This window comes from Lycorma delicatula, chromosome 1 (assembly GCF_047948215.1).
Source record: "Lycorma delicatula isolate Av1 chromosome 1, ASM4794821v1, whole genome shotgun sequence".
NCBI lineage: Eukaryota > Metazoa > Arthropoda > Insecta > Hemiptera > Fulgoridae > Lycorma > Lycorma delicatula.
This window is the reverse complement of record NC_134455.1, coordinates 176713074-176734082: the sequence shown is the minus strand read 5'-3', so window position 1 is coordinate 176734082 and position 21009 is coordinate 176713074. Positions and strand designations below refer to the sequence as shown.

Below are 21009 nucleotides of genomic sequence, written 5' to 3'. Positions count from 1 at the left end.
AATGCTTCTTATCGATTGATCCTGGCTTATGTCGGAGAACGAGAAGCATATGAAAGGTGAAAGAGAAACTACGTTATACAAATTAGTTGAAAAAATAAAACCGAAAGAAAGACCATTTCGGGTCGATAAACTTTTCGCTGATCACGATCACAATGCTCCTTCTTCTATACATATGTGAGCCCAGTCCAATAGAATTAGCATGACCTAATTTAAAACATTACATTTGATCAGCTAACAATTCTGACGATATTTCAATAAAGAAATTGCAGCGACTTCTTCAGAAAGGAATAAAAACTGTCTAAAGAAGATCGGATTAGTTATTGCAGTCACGTAAAGAAAATAGAAAAAGATTTCTGGGAAAAAGACTGGATAATGGAGAATGCGATTGATGAATTTATTATAAGACTTGCTGATGAGGAAGGTAATGATGAGTTATAGTGATGGGAGTGACAGCGATGATCCTGTTGTAGAATATTGTAGCGGCCTATCTGGTCTGCCAGAATAAATGTATTACAGTAAATGTGTTATAACAGAAGTATGCTACGATTGTTGAAAATCGTTTCAGTCTTATACCACAAATAATTCAAATTAGATTCTACCTAAGAGAATGCTAATCATTTAGAATATGTAATTTCTAATAACGTTTTCAGTTTAAAAGAATGAATACTTTCCAAAACTGTTACCGTATTTGATAATCATAAGCATATAGCAAATTCTTAAATTTTACAATAGACTTCGTAAATTAAAATTATTAAAATTTTTATGTTTATATTGCACGTGGAATTTTATGAATATTTTCTTAAATTACCTTTAATACTTTTACCTCTTTCAAAAAAGATACATCAGATAAATGTAATCTAAAAAAAAGAAATCTAAGATTATACTTACAGCACATATCGGCATCTTCATCACTGCCATCAGGACATTGAATAACTGTGTCGCAGACTAACCAATCACCAATGCAATGACCACTTTTACATTTAAAGTGGTAATCAAGGCACGTAAAATTTCCTGAAATGTGATTATTATCATATCTTATGCCACATTGCAACTACACTTAAATGTATGTGTGCAGGGACGTATCCAGATCAAAACGGAAGGGAAGGCAGCTTTTTGAATGCAACTTCTTTCACGGTCGAAGGGTAGTCCATGAGAGGGGTCCTATGCAAATACACAATACCAAAGGAAGAATAAAATATTTGTTTAAAAAAAAAACTAATTTTGTAACAATAGTTTGAGGATTAGATGCAAATTGACTACTTTCTAATAGTCAGGAAAAATGATTCTCTCTTTTCTAAAACCTCAATTATTTCTGGCGCTTCCTGTACCTCATTCCACATTTTGAGCCACAATTCCCTTTCTCCTTCTAAATTGTAGAAAGTTCACGAGATGAAGTACTTTTACTCCGCTCATCCAATGAAAAACACCTCTCACATTACTCGGGTGAAAATTTATCAATAAAAATGCTGACAGATCTCTCTGCAGAAAATCTGATTTCTAAAGACGATATGATGGAATCCAAGTAAGGAATTATTAGACCTTCTCCAAACTTCGGATGTATTTTTGACTGGATGGTTGCTTTTATGCTACTGTCACCAAGCAATGCGAATGGCGGTTATATTAACATTCATGTGCACTGCAATGCCGCCTACTTCTTTTTAAACGGCAGTCATGAGGTTCTCCGCATCTTCCCGATGAACTCGTAGCATGACAAGAATAGTTTGAATGCGCTGGTTGGCTTTGACTATGTCAAGTGTCTTTTTTGAAGAGCATTTGCTACGGGTTCTAATGTAGTGGAATACTTTGCGGTTAATGCTACTGACAACAAATGAAGATCTACACGCCGCTGCATGCATTTGATTAGCGGTTTTTCTTGTTGCTGCAATTTCCTCTTCAGTCAAGGTATCTATAATGCATTAACAATGTCAACGAAGTGATCCTTAAAATGACGGATGCTCTTGTATTTCTCTGACCGCCTAGTCTCATACAATTTAATAATGCTAACAATAACTTTGCGTTGTAAAACAGACTCGCAAAAAAAATGTGATTATCTCCTTGATAGTTTCAAAGCAGTTTCGAATTTCTAGGATAAGGTTTAAGTCGTTTACAACAAGATTAAGCTTGTGAGACGGTCAATGGAAGTAGAAGGCTTTTTTGTACTTTTATATCAAGATCATCTGCGCACCTGCTTTCCCACTTTCCCAAACATGGTGGAACATCCGTCAATGCCTAACCTCACACACTTTTCAGAGTCTAGGTGTAAGTTTGTCACAAGATTTTCAATGGTTTTGGCAGCAATACTCACGGCATAGACGACGCATAAGTCGACAATCACGTCTTCATCCAGATTTTTGTCACACTTTTCAATGGGGTTGGCAGCAATACTCACGGCATAGACGACGCATAAGTCGACAATCACGTCTTCATCCAGATTTTTGCCTCGGAGAGATAAATGTGTGCTGGAAAAAATGACGCAGGAAACAGTTGAGGAGAGTACTTCTTTTTTTTCTATTAATTTATTGTGAAGACTGATGAAGTTGGATGTCCACTGAAACATCCACCATGAAAGATTTTGCAGATTCATTGTAGTCTGATGTCCCTGAGACTGTATATGTGCCTTGCAACAATTGAGCACATTCTTGTACTTATTGAAAGAAAAAGAACAAAAGAAATGCTGATCGAAAATACCCCAACCACCTCTGATTGTTCAAGCTGACGACAGAAACAACACACAACATTTACAGAAAGCACCTTTTAGTCACCTTGACTAAGTTAGCCATGGTGAATATGCATCTAGCCACTGGTGATTGAATTTCCTCTTGTGGTGTTTGGTATCTGCCGCAAAATCATAGTTCTTCAAAGGTACACAGCTGTTTTCCAAGAGATGTTTTTCTTATCAACCAGCATAATGATCACCAGGCAGATGAATTTTTCAGTATCATCTTCATGACAACTGTCGTCTTCAGTTTCACTTTCACTGTGTTGCACATTGATTTTAAACATAGAAGAAGGCCTTGCAGTCACAAGAGTTAGATCCAGAGAATGGTTGAACTTCCTTGTCCTCATCCTCATCACTGCTGCTAGTATTTTTTTCATTTTAAATTCACTGCAAAAAAGAAATTTAAATTGACCAAACATTGCTGTGGACGCGGACATGGCATCTTGCTGCATTGGTTTGACAATGAAGGTTCTAATTGAAATTTTTGTAAAAATTGAGTTTTACGCAGTATACGACTAGACTAATTGAGCTTAATTCAAAGTTTATGACTAATAATTTTCAGTTTCTCATTAAAAACTTACAGAAGAAGCATCAATAAAAAGTTTACCAGACACAGACATTTTTTTAAAGCTACTTTTTTGGACTCAGGGACCCCAAGATGGATATTTCCATATATCCATAACAATTTGTCACAAGGTAGTTAATTTTTTCCTTTCTTTACTGACAAATTCAAAATAAACTAGAAACAAACTGATTTTACTGATATAAAATCTGAGCAATTGTCAAAAACAATATTGATAATTAGGCCATGTTTAGAATTATTTTTAATGATCCATCAAATGAATTGATTATTTAAAAGAACTTAATAAAAATTATAAACTTAAATATAAAACTCAACTTTATGTTGAAAGATCCAAAAGAATCCCTAGTGGCGTAACTCTTGCAAGTATACAAAGATAAGGAAACAATGAAGAATAACAAATTTTAAGTTACATCCTTTTAAAGCAAGAGTTCCACTTATGTAAATTTATAGTACATACATTCCAAATAAAATAAAAGCATGTAATAAAGATCACTGTAACCTACTAACCAAAAAACGTTCTAATATCCATTCATTATAATAAAGTGGATGGCAGGTGACCAGCATGAAAAAACAAACTTTAGTCATCAAAAAATTGCATCACTACTTACACTCTTGTGTGAAAGTAACAACTGCACCAACTAACCAAAAATATATACACTCTTATATACTTGGTTAATAGCTTCTGGAATATTCCAATCGTGTTGTGAAAGACAGGAATGGTGAAACTTCTAGAAAAATCTTGTTGCCAGAATTAAGATGGTGCCAGCGTGTAACAGTAGTTCTTAAACCTTCTCACAGATGGTGCGGGTATCCCTATTTTGTAATTAGTTTATTTCAAAATGTTATTTAATTTAAAATTTTTCAAAAATTTGTCATTTATATACTTTTTTTTCATTTTTCCATCTTGGAAGGGAGAAGCTGCCCCCCTTGTCTCCCCTCTGGATATGCCCATGTATGTGTGTGTGAGACAGTGACAGAACAATTCACTATTTTTGTGCATGTTTTAAAACTGTTTAATTCAACGTAATATACAAGGATTTATGTATACTTCTATTATTTTCTCTTTAGACAAAGACTGTAACAATACTAATAACATAATATGCTATCATTAAAGGAAATAAAAGTATACATATTGATGAACCCTAATTGTATTGTGTTTAATGTAAACTTGAATAAAGAAATTACAGAGTTATTTCAAATAAGATAATTAAATTGCTTCAAAAAACTCCATCATACAAAAACCATCTGAAATTCCATCAAAGCAAAACCATCTAAAATTTTTCACATTAAAATTTTACCTTCACCCTTTTATACTTGAATAGAAGGTTAAAAATAAAAAAAAAAATGATATTTATTTTAAATTATATTGATTTATATCTTCTGAAGAAAGGAAAGAATAATTGCCTGGGAAATATGTGTCCAGGGGTGTCCTGGTGCCGGAATGCCTTCCCTTACTGTTTACTGGGAAAAATAAAAATTGTTCTTTCACATAAAATTTGTTTTAACTAAAAGGTCTGACCTATGTTTTATTTTAATATTAAGTATTCATTGTTATATCTTTTAATGAAAGATATTACCACTTCCTTAAATGGTATGTGACGAAGAACACTGCTGTTGCCTAAACATATTCCGATCATGATCTGTGAGTCAATGACCTGTTTTTTTATATCTAGCAGACCCAAACTCGAATGACTAGGATCTAGAGCCATATGTAAAAACATTGCTCTGAAAACACAAGACTTGAATGAAACAAACAAAATCCATCACTTTGGAGGATATCAATCCTTTTGCTTATAGGATATATTTTATATTGTGCAATCTTCACAACATAAAGCCAGCTGCCTGTGGCAGTGGACCATATTCTTACAGTCTGCTATCATACAAAATCAAATGTTGCAGTGCTGGAAAATCTATGAGTGCACCCCTGCTGTTACCTATTCCTGATATGATCTATATTATTTATATAAATAATTATATACTTACCAGAATAAAATATTCATTTACTTATAATTAGTCTATAAAGTAGACTACATTAATAATCTGTCATAACACTTACTGCAAAATTCATTATTTTCATCCTGTCCATCATCACAATCTTTTATTGTGTCACATACACTTTCGTTAAAGAGACATTTTCCACTACTGCAACGGAACATTTCATCTGGACACTGTCGATTTACTGTTGTAATTAACAAATAAAAAATACTGTTAAAAATAAAATATGAAAATACATGATAAAATTAAAATAAACGTGTTAAAACTAAAACACAATGCTTTCAAATAATGTCTCTGTAAGCACGTGTATTTCCAATCTGTATTACAGTCCATGATATACAGTGTTTTTATTATCTATAGAATATGAATGTAGCTACCATTCATTACGCGATCTATTTAATTTATAATTAGTAATACTTAGCATTTCATTAGAGTATTTATTTACATTATTATTTAATACAAAAAAATAATGTGTTCATAATGACTATTAAAAGTATTATTTGTTTGAGGTCGAGGGCTACTTCAAGCCCATTTCTGTGAACAACATGAAATAATGTAGAAAGACAGACATTTTATTGTACTTGATGGTTCTTTACCAAAATGTTTTGACTGATTTCGTTGTACAAATTGTAAAATACATTTTTAATAGTTTTCATTACTTTACTGATCTCAAACAATCTTTTTCAAACTATGTGCTAAGGTTCCATTTTATTATTGTTTATTTTTTCCTAAATTTATAATTTTTATCTTATGTAAAAAATCACAAACGGTTTGGCCAATCATGTGAGATTGCAAGAATAATTCTAACAAACTCTCAAAAACTGCAACCAATGAATTTGCTTAACATGTTGAGCGCTAATGACTCGATATCTCATCATTGCAAGTGATGACGCGTTGACGCTTTAAATCCCTACGATATTTTATTTTCCTATTATTCAAGCTCAGACAGTTGACTTAGGTTAATTTTTGTTGAACCATTATTTGAAAAGGTTTTTTCAATCCTATTGTTAAAGTGAAAAATGAAGAGGTGTTTTGGCAAATTGATGAAGAAATAAGCGTTTGGAAAAATATAGTTAAAAGAAGAGACAGACTAGGCCAGAAGAAGAGACAGGCCACATATTAAGGTATCCTGGAATATAATATTGGAGGGACAGGTAGAACGAAAAAATTGTGCAGGCAGGCAATGTTTGGATTATGTAAAACAAATTGTTAGGGTTGTAGGGAGTAGGGGGTATACTGAAATGAAACGACTAGCACTAGATAGGGAATCTTGGAGAGCTGCATCAAACCAGTCAAATGATTGAAGACAAAAAAAAAATTGTTAAAGTAGCCCATGGATAACTCACCCCGACAATTTTTAACTTTTTTTTAAAGTGCACATTTTATCCTCGCCATTTCCATATTTCTTTTATTTATTCAAAGTTTATCTTTGTTTCTTTTTTATAAAAAATTATTAAAATAATATTAATGTGAAATATTATTTCGATTATGCTGATCAGAACTAATGATGACCTAAAAAAAAATAATTAAAAAATGTAAAGTGATTGCAATTAATACATATAAACGGAAGACAGTATTAATAACTCTTTTTTTCATTTTGGCAATTATGTTATTTTCTTAATAAAAATGTTGCTTCAAACAAACATATAAAACTACTAATAAATTCAAATACATTTTTTTTCTGGGTCGCTGAACGTGTTAACTAGTGGCACGATGTATAACATCAGGTACTAATACTAGCATGAGAAATTATTATGCACTTTGAATTGAAACTAACAAATTTAGCATTGACTAATATCATTTAATCGTCTGACTATTTATTTAAGTCAAATGACCTTCAGAAATATTGGTCAAGCTGCTCGTTCATTGGACTAGTCAGTTTCACATAGAATTTTAAAGCAAACTTAGTTAACAATTTATGTTTTGTTTTGCACCATTAATAAGCTACGATTCCTTTTTTCTCCCTCTTCAATTCAAAGTTATTTCTGTTCTGCTCTATTTAAATTTATTTATAGAGTACTTCAAAATGTGCGTTGTTCTTCTGAGATTGCTTTCTGTAATCCACTGATTTTAAGTTATATAAACATGAAGAATATTTTACGCGTTAGATTTGTTCTATTATAAGATAAAAATTTTATTGGTGTCTGAAACCAAAATATAGAATTAATTAAATACGTGTCAAACAAACTGCAAACATTATTTTTAATACATGTGTGATTTATGTTCAATAACACCGCACTCCATCTGCTTAAAAAGTTGCCTGGATGCAGTGAATCCGCGGTAACTACGATGCTCAGAGAAGGAAGGTAAGTTCCCACTTTCTGGAGCTAATTAAAAAAAAAAAAACTTGAATTACTCCTGGGTAAGAAGGTTATGTTCTCGCCCAAGGAACTTATGGATTCCCGGCTAACCAAAGAAGAACTCTGGCTTGCTGTGGTTAATATTGCCTAGTCCATATGGAGATGCTCCAGATGGAGGAAGAATCAAGAAAGCAAACAGGCGCCTGAGACTTCTGGTGTGGAGGACAGGACTGCAGGTGAGTGTCCAGGGGCCTCCCCTGGTTACTCTGATGCCCGGTGCAGGATGGCAAGTCCCCCTTTCTGAAATAATGCCACACAGCAGTTTCCAGAAAGGGGAAGGACTATCAGAGGTGGAGGTTTAGTTGGTAGGGCACAGGTATGCATACGCACTCAATAACATCTTGCAGAACCTATAAGCAAGTCTGACAGTTTGTACATAAATGGTTTCCTCCCCCCTATAAACAAAAAACCCATGTTACTGGAATTTGGTATGTAAGATGAATGAGGAGGAAAATAATCTTATCAGCAATCTGAATAAAGTATCTTAGTTTAGCAAGACACAGCTTAGCTTACCTTAGCTTTAATCTAAATTAATTATATAAATATATGGTCAGTAATTTTTTTTATCAGTAGGTAGAGAAAATAATGGCTTAGTTTAGCTTTTTGTGATGGCATTCATGATGTTTTTAATAAAAAGATAAAGAGTGAAAATGAGATATAGAAACATACACCAAATACAACAATTTTAATTGCATTTACTCTCATTTTGCAATGTTATAAAAGACAAAATATATAGAAAAAATCAAAAATAGCATTACGAAGATGCTACTGTCACTGAGGAGAGAGCAAGAGGTAGTGAATTTATTAGTGTCCTTTTGATGGATAGGCCATTTGTAGCTACATCAGTGGCGACTAAGATAGGGATCAACTATGTTAGGTTAGCTTTGAAAGAGCTATTTGGTCTGTGAGCTCCCAAAGTTAACAAAAACAGCTGGATCACACCAGGAGTCCAAAACTTATGAGATTTAGGTGATCTTAAAAATCCATTTTAGCTTACTACCCCAGGAACTGGAGTCATAGACCTGATTGGAGAAGTCAGCTACAATGAAGCAGCCAAACTCCTGCATGTTGAGCTGTACTCAGCATCTTCTTTTTGTTGAGATATCATTTGGTTGCACACTGTTTTTTTTTTATAGCTGTGGCCTGCAGCAAAGAGAAACTACTGATTATTTAAGTCAATACATGATATAAGCCAGACTAATGATCATTCTATCTACTTGCATGGCTCAATCCACCCCACATAGCAAAGATCACGATAATGAATCTCCCTATTTGCTGCTTCGACCAGCTAGTAACATAATAATCTCATGAGTTGGCATTCATGACATCATACTCTTTTTCAATGTAATGGTTTTTTAAAGAAATTTTTTTTCATATTACTATGAAAATGTGTTTTGTTTGTTTAAAAATTGTCTCATAAATATTTTAATATGAAGCACTTGGAAAAATATGAGCCAAAGAATACCTGTGCTAAAACATTTTCTATCATAGTGAAGATATAATAAAAAGTTATTAAAAATAAAAATCCTTTTTCATAAGTTTATTATAACAATAAGCTAGAGTCAATTACTTATAAACATATTACTTACAGCACAAGTTTATTTCTTCATCAGATCCATCAGTGCAATCCTTTACTCCATCACATACACTAGTACTGTCTAAACACTGACCACTTTTGCATCTAAAAGGATATTCATCAGTAGAATTTGTACAAGTTTTATTTTCTGTAACACATAGTAAATTAAAATATAAAACTGGCTTCAATAACAACTCAAAGTAAAACACTTTTTAATTAGTAATTTTAAACTGTCTTTGTGATTTTTACAAATAAAAACAGTTCAATCTAAAATACAAAACTTAACCTTATACATAAAATCCATATTTAAAATACAATTCATATTTCAAAATCCAATGTTTTTTTTTTTTTTTAAATAATTAGTACAAAAGTCATATGCACTTTTAATGACAGTTTCTTTAATATAGTAACAATATGTTATAATGATTTTTGATCAATTTTTTTCACAACTGGTTTCATGTAAGATGATGAAGGTTTAAAAAAAATTTTTTTGGGGATTTATTTTAACATCTTTATAATTAATTTTATAAATCATATAAGGATAGGTGCTGTTGTGAAAAAGCTGTTCAGTTACTGATAATGATTTATTTTAAAATTATTACAAAATAATAAATGGTTCTATTTGAAATAAATAGAATTTTTCTTCCAAATGCCTTTTCAATGTAATTGTTGGCTTCTTCGAAGTAGCCAACAGTGGTTGGTGGATTATCTAACTACATTGTTATCATTGTCATCCTACTTTTAAAAAGTTAGAAAATTTATTAAAAATGTACATGAATAACATATTATGTATGTGATGTGCTTATTCATTTAGCATGTTGTTTTTGTCAGATTTTTTAATATATTAATTTTATGTTGTTCAAGTGTATTATACTGGTTCGTATGTCTGTGTGTAAAATTTTCATATACGATTAATGTGTTTATTTGTACTTGTTTCTATGATTTACAACTTTTTATTCTATATTATACAATGCCTGTATGTGTTCTACTTGTGGATTTATGTGTGACCATTCTGTATAATGTAATGTTTATCACAAACATTACAGTTTAATTTGTATAATTCTGGACTGTTTTGTTAAGTGCATGTTAACTTTCAGATATTTTAAGATCTTTTAGTGTTTTCTAAGATAGATTGTTACTAGGTACTCCGTTGAGGGGGACCTGATAGTTAGGACCTTTGGAAGAAAAAGTTTCATTAACTTGAAAGTACGCATTCTATTTAATTTGAAAATGTATTAATTTAAGGGTTCAAATTTTGAAAGCTTGTTTGAAATTTAGTAATTTGTAAAAAAATGTATTAATAACTTTAAGCAGTGCTGACCTTTCTTTGACTCATAAATCTAAGAATTCAACCAGAAGGTGTGCTTATACTTTCACTAATGTAAGGTGTTGCCTACTAATGGAAATGATCTCTCAAGAAGAATTATACAGTATACAAATAATTTATTAATGATTATGACAATTATGTTCAATTCTGGAGAATCATTGATGATGAGTAACAAAATAAAGTTTAAATTCAAAGCTAATTAAAAATACAATTTGGTTTCTGATGAATGTTTTCAATGTATTACAGTCTTGGAATGTAATTCCAGTTAAAAATAGAAAATAATAAGTGTGCAGAATGTTACAATGAACCACTTCATTGTTTTTTTCTGCACAGAACTGTGTGAAATTATAGACTGTTAAGAAACTGTAATGATTTATTTTGATTTAATAATTTTGCAAATTTCATTTCAGTGTATTGTGTAATTCTCATTTTTTTTACATTCCATGACATTAAATTAAAATGCTAATGATGTTTTACTGAACTCTAAATAAATGAATATAACAAATATGTACAACAAATTTCCATCTACAATCTGGTTCACACACAAGCTCTGGGAATTTAATCTGAAAATTGACTGTTCATTCTGTATTCATTGAATCTGATGCAAATTATTACTTTCCTAATTTTACAGTCAGTACTAATCATTAAGAAACTAATAAAGAAATATTGCTGGCCTCTTTATATTGTTTTTATTAATCATGTAATATTACTATCTAAAATGGTATGTCTTTTTAAAAACCAATTTGGAAGTTTCCTTTTCCAATCATACAAACTACTTAGTTCATTTAGAGTAAATTCATTAACTGAATTTTTCAACAGCTGTATCTTTTTAAGTAAAAATAATACTATAAAATACATTTTATTAAATAAAAAACAATAAGTCATGATTTTATAAACAAAAAACTTATGATGCAACTTTGTGTTTCGTATATGGAGGTGAGATGTTTATTATTTTTCCAAAAGGATATTACTTATTTATTGGCAAATTTTATAGCTTTATTGTGTTTCAGGAAATCCCTAATAGCTAATCAACACAGCTGTAGCTGTAGCTCATCCATTTCTAGTAGTGATGACTCTGTCAAAATTTATTTTAATAATACAACTGCTTTTATTGGCAATGCCTAATATGAAAAGTAATAACAATATTTACCTCTTACAAAGTAGAAAAATCTCTAAACTTACGGCATAAAGCTATATCCTCATCACTATTATCGAGGCAATCATTAATAAAGTTACAAACTTTATGAGAATTGATAATAAAACCATTTTTACATTGAAAATGTGCCCAGAATGTATCTTTTGATGATTTATTTTCTGTAAAAAAGAAGTAAAAATTTTATTAACAAGATGAATAGTAACTCAACATTTTATTCTATTGCTTAATTTTTTAATTAATAAAGTTCTTTGAACTAAATTCAAATCCATGAACTTTAAGTAGGCTACACGTGTATAAAAAATTAAGCAAAAATTAATATACAAATATTACTATAACTTTAAGCCCACCTTATATATTGGTAGTAGGTTACTAACACCGAGCAAGCTGATTTTTACAGTTTAAATTAACTTTATCATCAAGTTATTATTTTTAATAAAATTTAGTGATGCGAAACCTTTTTACATGTTTTATGTAATTTGAAAAAATAAATATATTTGCCAGGTAATTCAGCTTGCATTAAAAATCAGCTAAAAGCATAATTTTTTGTACATCATTTTTCATTTACTTGTGGTAAATGAAAATATGACTTCTAAAGGTATTTAATTACTTCATTTTATACTAGAAATTATATTATTATTCTACAATTAATTATTATAAATGTGATATTAACATATGATTTGTTCTTTGATGTCAAATTCCCTACTTAGCTAATAAAAGAAATCATTTTTATCATTTTAAGGTGACCTCAATATCAAAGAGATATGAAAAATAAGGTTCTCTTTGAATTGGTTATTAAAAGAGCCTCTTATTAAAGATTCCAATTTTATTATATTTTTTATGGATTGTACAGAAATCAAATGACTGCCATAGTTGTTTTATCCTTCAATGCAGAAATACTGATTGAAATAATGAAATGAAAGTCTCTTGTAAGCGTTCTAATTACTATGAATGATTTTAATCAAACTGGAAGGTTTTTGATGTATTGTATCTTGCCAATCGGCAGAACTATTGTGTACTTTTGGCTTACACTGGTGTAATCATTGTTTTAAAGTATTTAAATTATTACATGCAGCCCACGGAAGTTGCAGAATGAGAGTTAATATTCAAAATTGTGGTGGAATTTGGGTGAGAGGTCATATGTAGTGGACGTTATGGTAGATTTTTTCTTGGGCGCGCAACGACATACCGTTAACAGCGCCCGGATATAAAACTAATACAATAAATAATTAAAAATGAACAATTAAAATTTACCTTAAAAATTAAACAGATGTAAAACACCTATGCAGAATGCTAAATCCAAAATAAAACCGAAATAAAGGCAATATTAAAAAGCTAACAAAAACAACAAAATTGCCATACGTCAAAAGGCATAAATGGAGAAACACATTACAGTTAAAATAAAATATTTGAATCCAGATGCACGTCCTTAAGAAATCGTAAGACATCAGATCGATTCATTGTTGCCTAAGGTATTTCGGATGTTAGCCCCTAGTTTAAACTTTAGACGTAATGCCGCATAACAGTAACAGTCCACAAGGATGTGGTGTATCGTTATTTGGTAGTCGTAGTGAGCACAGTCAGGTGCATCGATCTGATTCATGAGGTATCCATGAGTAATTTTAGAGTGTCCTATTTTCAAACGGCAAATAACAACCTCCTCTTGTTATTTCTGCATGAGAAGCTCCACAGTACCACAGTGTTCTTAAATGGACGAAATTTATTGTTGATAGTAGCATTCCATTCACTTTTCCACTCATCATGGATCACTCTTAAGAAAACAGACAAGGTCATCAGAAGACAACGGGATTAGTGAAAGGAGGCTGCAAATAAGGCTCTTTTACCGACCCCACTATCATCACGTTCATTGCCTGAAATTTCAATATGGGTTGAGATCCAGCAAAAGCTCATATTTCTGTTTTGCTGAGTTATTTAAAAAATAATAGATTGTATATCACGGACAACAGGGTGTCTGGAGCACACGTCACTAATCGCCTGCAAGGCATTTATTACATGAGTGCCTTGCAGGCGATACCCACACTCATGGAAAGAGTGCCTTGCATAAAATTCTTCTTATAAGATTCATGTATTTTTTACGATATCTACGAAGACTAAAGCAATAATTTACGAGAGAAGGCCGCTAAGTTGGGTAACATTGCGTAACAGCAAAACTGGAGGTTAATTGAATATTTAGAACTAAGATAAGGCACTAAGCTCTGATGCCTAGTGAAGCAATTGATCTTGACTGCTCCTGATAACATTCATTTCGTGAGTCTACGATGACAAACGGGATATTTTCGACCTGCAACTTATATCTCGTAAACTTACGTCTGTATGATGATTTAAGTGAAACTGACTTAAACGAGTTTCCAGAAGGGTTCACCACATCCATTGGCGCGTAACGAGGTTTCCGTTGCTTTTCAGCACAGTCGGCAGCGGAGATTGTCCTGATCCAGACATGGCCCGAAGTTTTCGCTACAGAACCAATGATGAAGTTGTCCGAGAAATGGTACCAACATGATTCAGCTGTGATATCTATTTAGTTCACCGAAATACTCGACGGCAAATGACCTCGCATTGCTGAAGGCGCAGAGTAATTCTGTGGTAGGCCTTAGATTGAAATTATGTAAACCCCTACGAAGATCCCTTAGAGCACTCCGGCAGTCTTTGTCCCATCAAGGAACAGTAGGCCCCCTTGACTTTCTAGATGTTAGAGGAATAAATTTAATTGCGTTATCAATTATCAGGTGTGTAAACTTGGCAAGCTGGTGGATCGAGCTACCACTCCTGTATTGTACAAAGTAATCCTTGTATCCGATCCAAACAGCTTTCCGAACCACCCATCAGCGTGGTTGACTCAGATGCAAATCACTACTACCGACTGAGATAACCTGTCTGTGATCGCTTCCAAATAAGGTTTTGGAAACGCGCCAGGTAAGATATGGGAGTAGGGATGCTGAACATAGGGCAGATCGATACACGAAAATGTACCCGATGAAGCTGACATAAACGTGTACGACCCACCATTCAAAAAACAGAGACCTAAGTTCTGCCGTAGTAGTTCAACTATAATGTCTCGGAAAAACATGAAGATGAGCTCCATTAATTCTGATGGGCGTTGAAACTGCCAGTTATTAGGCAGGGTAAAGGTACCTGTGAAAACAGACTGGAAGCCCATCCTCACTGATACCGGAATTTGGCGGAAGGTATGAATTGCAGATATTCATTTGAAATGGCCCCACTATCTTCACTGAGACTGCAGGGATGTTTGTCGCGAGCGAAACACGAGCAGCTAGTACAATATTTCCTTCAGGAAAACAGCCATACCTTTACGTCCTTTGCCTTTAGTTTGATGGACAGAGTTTTCGCAGACGTAACCGCGAAAGGATACGTCATCATGTGGATGGAGGTGAGTTTCTTGCAGACACAGTATTAAGAGATTTTCTTCCTTTAATAGGATTAGGTTAGGTCACTTTCTGCTCGGTATAAATCTTTAATATAGCTTTTTCTTCCTTATAAAGGGGGCAGTCTCAAGACCTGGCATAATGTAGATTTTTACTTTTTACAATTAAAAATTTTTTTTATTTCAGTTCATGTGATATCATCATGCCCCGCACATCCACAACGCACACAAACTTGTTTCTTGGTGTAACCATCTTTGTAATGATCAAAACCCTGTCACTGGAAGTGGCGTCTTGGTTTTGGTATATACGGTAGCACACGGTTAGATAGGTAGCCAATTCTTATTCACTCAGGAACAGTTGGAGTCGGAAAGGTTAGGATAAGTGAAGATGTTGGCATATCAACACTATTCTCCTTCCTTATGATCCTCTGCAGTACACTGACTGTGGCAATAGCTCTTGTGACAGTTCAATATCAACCAAGTCATGGCAGAAAATCACTCCCTTGCTGGAATTCAGTGTACTGTGGGGCTCTACTATCACTTTGTTCTTTTATATGCATCTAGGTACATAGCTTCCAGCTCTGTTTATCATTCATTACTCACCTTAATTAGAAGGGTGCCACTCCTAAGTTGTTTAATTGATTTCGGTGAGCCACAAGCTGCTGCAATGCACTTATTTATAAGAAACAGAAAAATTTTAGTACAAGATTTACTTTTCTCTTTATGCGTGACTTCAAGAAAATGCACACTAGAAATTTTACTTTTCTCTGTTACCTTTCTTGTTTCTTTATCTTTGGTGAAATCTTCATCTGACAAGTTCAGTTGAAATGTGTTGTAAAACACATGTCTGTCCTAAATTGCATAGGTCTGGTCCTAAATTAAAATAATAAAAAGAATTATATATTATTTTTATATTCATTAATTTAATAAAAAATAAATATTCTTACGGCACAATATATCATCTTCATCACTACCATCTGTGCAGTCTCTCTTAGTGTTACAACTTGAAGATTTCCAAATACATTGACCAGATTGGCATCTAAATTCCCATTCATTACATGTTCTATTTACTAAAACAGTAAAATTAAATTAAAAATATTTCATTGTTAAATACAAAAATTTTTTTGAAGGGATTAAACAAAAATAAATTTTCTGAAGAATATCTGTTACTTTATTCTTTTTTTTTTATTTTTGGATTTATGGGTTATTTTGATTTTGATTATTAACAGGTACAAGCTTATGTGACAATTTCAAGCAAAAAAAAAAATTCTTAAGTAAGATAGTAACAGTAGAAATTTGATAATAAAAAAATAATCTTTAATGAAGATGTTATCAGATAAAACTACTTACAACACATTTCATTATCTTCATCATAACCATCACCACAGTCCTTCTTACCATCACAGACATATTCTTCGTTGATGCACTGGCCACTTTTACAGTGAAATAACTTTATATTGTCTCTTCCACTGTCGCATTTATGAATTGCTGTAAAACAAAAACAAATGTTTCAGAAATTATAATTATTTTAAGAACTAATTAGGTTAATACTAAAACTAAAATTAAATTATTTATATGAAGTGCAAATGTTCTTTTTCTAAAGTTAATTTTCTTAAATCAGATTGGTAACCTATAAAACAAGCACCAAAGTTAAATCAAAGGACAACTTGTATGAGGTAAAAAAGGTTTAACCGATAAAAAGTAAATTTTTGGTAATAATAACTTACAGTGAAATAATTTAACTCTGTCAGTAAACAATATTTTGTGAAAAAGTATTCATTATTTTTTTTAAGTACCAGTCCCTGGTAAGTGGATATTGAACATAAGTATTTCAGAAATTAAACCTTAACTTAAAGCTTTCTAAAGAAACGACCTACAGTAAGAGAAGGAATTCTTTAATGGAGTAAAAACAATTTTCAGTTTTAAGAAACTTCCAAATAAGGTTGCAGAATTTTAAAGCATGGAAATATTTGATTGCCATGTGTGTGCATTTGTTGTTGAAATTTAGTCCATCAGTTGAAGTGTATATGCATTAGTGGTATGACTATAAGTGATTAATAAGGAGAGATAAAAAATAAACATGTAAAATTTAATCATATTTTCTTTAAATACAGTTTAGTTTATTAGACTGGTCAGCAATGTATTGATAAGATGGAACAAACTAAATTTGTACAATTCATCTTGCTTTTTATTTAAATATCAATCATTAAAAGGTTCCAGCTCATTACATTTTTATATTACTATATAATTGCCACTTTACCATAATTTAATATTTTCACTGAGTCACAGCTGGCAACTCGACAGGTTAATGATTGGGATACAGGAATGTTTTCTTCTGTGTTTACTACCAGTAGAGAGACAGCCTTTGTTTTTGTTTGGGTATATATTTTTTTAAGTGCAATTTTAGTTCAAAATGTCAATTTTCACCTCACACATTTTGACATTTTGTAAAATGTCACCAGATAAGTATTTCATATTTGTGGACTTTTTGTATTAAAATTATAGGTAGTTCTAAAGCAAAAGGAGTGAAAATAGCTAATTTTGTATATTGCTTGTAAAACTGGGCTGTTCATGTTTGTTTTATAAGCTGTAATGTAACTAGTTCAGTGAATGAAAAGCAGCAGAAGCTGTGTGCTGTTTGCTGTCCCTATAGTGTGGCGTAAGGCTACAAATAATTTTGATGATTACTACTTTTATTTTACAAACACAGAACGGTATTTAAAAGACCATACAATTGAATACCTGAACGTGCAATACATTCTTGACCAATTATGAAGAAGATTAACTGATACTAACTCTACTGTTGAAATGGGTGTTAAAATTTCTGAACTTAGTGACATTGATGATACATGAAATGATGTAAATATAAATTTTCCTGAGAACATTTGTGATTATTTTTCGTAAAAAAGACTGACCAAAAAGAACTCGTTTTGACCAGATAATCAAATTTTTTTGTTATTGTTAAACTGAAGATTCTTATCCTTCTTCTTCTTCCGCTTCACATCAAGTTAGGATTGATGAAACATTCTGTAAAGCCCATGGATAAAGAATATAAAACTTCAAATATTTAAAATAACTTTTTCCACAATTAAGAGAAGCCAAAACTTAAGAATGTATATTCACTGTGCTTGATATTAGGAAAGTGATTTATAACCCAAACACCAACTTTTACAAGTAAAGTCAACCAAAATTAGCAGTATTTGTTTCAGAAAATCATTTGTGAAAGTGGTAACAAACAAGGAGGAACTATAAAACTCCATTATGAGAACTTCTTAAGGTCTTCCAAGATGTTGAATGTTACTAAAAGTATATTTTCTATATTCACATATTGGTTTATTTCAGGAAAAATCTTGTCAAACAAGATTTTAGTGATGTAGTGATGTTTAGAAATGTAAAATTAAAGAAAAATGTCGAATACATTTCTCAGAACATTAGAATCTTGGAGTCCTGATGCTAAGGATGCTGGAACCCTGCAATGGTATATGGAGATTTGATTCCACATAAAAGTAAAAAATAAGAAAATGTTATATTATTGGTATATAACATCAGTGTAGATTATTTTGTATATTGCTTAATATATTTTTTTATGTAGTTGAATAAGACATTATTTTATGTTAAAAATATATATATTCTTAATAAATAGAATGTTCCAATTATTATTTTTTCCATTTTTTTATGACATGCAATATTGCCCATAACAAAATAACTAAACTTATTCAGTATTTTGCAACTATTTTTGAATTTTACTTTGCAAAATCAGTTAGAAATGGATAATGTTTTTAATTTAATAAATATTTAATAATACAGGTAATGCATTTTTTTTTTATTTTTAATTAGTGTCATTATCAAGTCGTTCCGTAGAACGACGCCGGCGAGAGTTTTTCCGACGGCGGAAACTTTCCGAAAGACTTATTTACTCTGACCAACTCACAAATCGACAATTCAAAATTTTTGAAATTGTTGAAAATATAAAAAAAAAATTATTTTTATGAAATAAAGCTACATCGCAGAAATAGATGTTATTAATGAATATAGGTTTTATTTTCGATAATCTTTTGTTATTTCGAGTTTTTTTAATTGAAAATGTTCAATTTTAAACAATTTTTGTTTTAACTCTGAGTTCTTTCTTAACCCGTTTTCGAATCGCGCCGCTAGACAGCAGTACTTGATAGTACTAGCTAGAGTATACTTGAGAGTAAAATTTAAAAGAGATTATACTAGTTTTTTATTTTTGTAAAAAAAAAAAAAAGATTTTCATTTTTGAAGATCGAGTGCTTTATTTGATGAGAATTTTTAAGTTGTTTTTTCATAAAAATAAAAAGAATCTTATTATTAACAGATGAATAGTTATTTGATATATCGTCCAATCAACCAATCGCATGATTTCAGATTTAGTATTTTCTAGAATACAATTTATTTTTTAAACCATGAAAATTCGGAACCATTTATATTTTTTAAGATAATTATTTTCAATGATTGAATCATTTGATATTGTCATGAATTAAAAATAATAGATCAAAATTTTGTTTCATTAACTTTAAACATTGTCAAAAATTCAAAGATAAGAAATTAAGTGTATTTTCAAGAAAAATTCGAAAATAATTCTATAAAGTAAGATGCACATTATTTTGCATGATACTCCCGAATTACATCAAATTATTTTATACCATAGAAGTTTTTATAAATGACTAATTAGGATTTAGAACTAGAATGATCACTCATATGATTTGCATTGGGAATTATCGTCTTTCAAAAGCAAGTAAAGAAGTAGAACACTCACTTATGGATCATGAATTATTAGGATTTATGAAGTTTAAAGTATGAAATCGGGCCGGCAAGAGTTTTTGCATTTTCAATCAACATACCGTATTTATTCGAGTACCCACCGCACTTTTTTTCTTGGAATTGGAGAGAAAAAATAAGGGTGCGGGGCTTATTTGAAACATAGCCTTTTAGCCAGGATAATTTATGTAAAGTAAACGTTTTCTATTCAATCACTTAAATATAGTTACATTAGGCTTCGTTTATCAATACCGGATGCCGCTTATACAGAATACATCTTAATTATTAACATCCTGTTCATATTATCGATGGGAACGAAGTTACGGTATTTTTATAAACTGATTCATTTTGTATAGGCTGCATCCGGTTCTAATGACACTACAGTTACAGTATCAGTTACCCATCGTCGTCTTGTCTATTTGCCATAGTCATTGTACTGTTTGTATATGTGGACGGTTTTGTATATTTTATCTGTTTAGTTTATCTTGTAAAGTTTAATACGGTGATTTATTTTAATTACGGCATTAAAATGAGTACAAAAGAACAGAGTCTACAATCTTTTAGAGTAAATGAAAAACTCCGCGTTATAGAAGAGGCTGAAAAAATTGGAAATCGGGCGGCAGGAAGAAAATTTGACGTAGGTGAATCTTCATTCGAGACTGAAGTAAGAAGAAACAACTTCTGGTGAAAGGAACTGGTAATAAAAGGGCTTTTCGTGGCTTAAAACCAAAATTCACAGACATAGAAAAAATTGTATGACTTTGTTATAGAACAAAGGAAATGCGGTTATGCTGTCACGACAAAAATGTGTCAATCATGTGCTCGTGAAATCGCTAAATCATTGAATAAAGTTGATTTTAAAGTAAGCTGTGGATGGATAACACGATTTTTTGCACGAAATGATTTGTCAATAAGACGAAAGACGACCATTTCTCAACGATTTTACATTTTCACAAATATATAATAAATCTTAGAAAAGATAAAGGCTATTTGCCTTCTCAAATAGGAAACACTGATCAAACCCCTGTATATTTTGAAATGCCATTTGACAAAACCGCAAACAAAAAAGGTGAAAAAATGTTACGTCTCGCAATGGTGGTAATGAAAATCA

At 31.5% G+C, this 21009-nt stretch overlaps 1 protein-coding gene across 1 annotated transcript in view; it reads right to left on the bottom strand.

The window, feature by feature from the left end:
• The window catches only part of LOC142318223 (uncharacterized), an 81883-nt gene that overhangs the window by 30869 nt on the left and 30005 nt on the right, over positions 1–21009 (bottom strand). Inside the window, exons 7-12 of the mRNA XM_075354786.1 lie at positions 16467–16604; positions 16064–16186; positions 11743–11874; positions 9247–9381; positions 5359–5481; positions 889–1011 (exon numbers count right to left, since the gene is read on the bottom strand). Coding sequence (XP_075210901.1) covers positions 889–1011; positions 5359–5481; positions 9247–9381; positions 11743–11874; positions 16064–16186; positions 16467–16604 — 774 coding nt within the window. The remainder of the gene's footprint in view (positions 1–888; positions 1012–5358; positions 5482–9246; positions 9382–11742; positions 11875–16063; positions 16187–16466; positions 16605–21009) is intronic.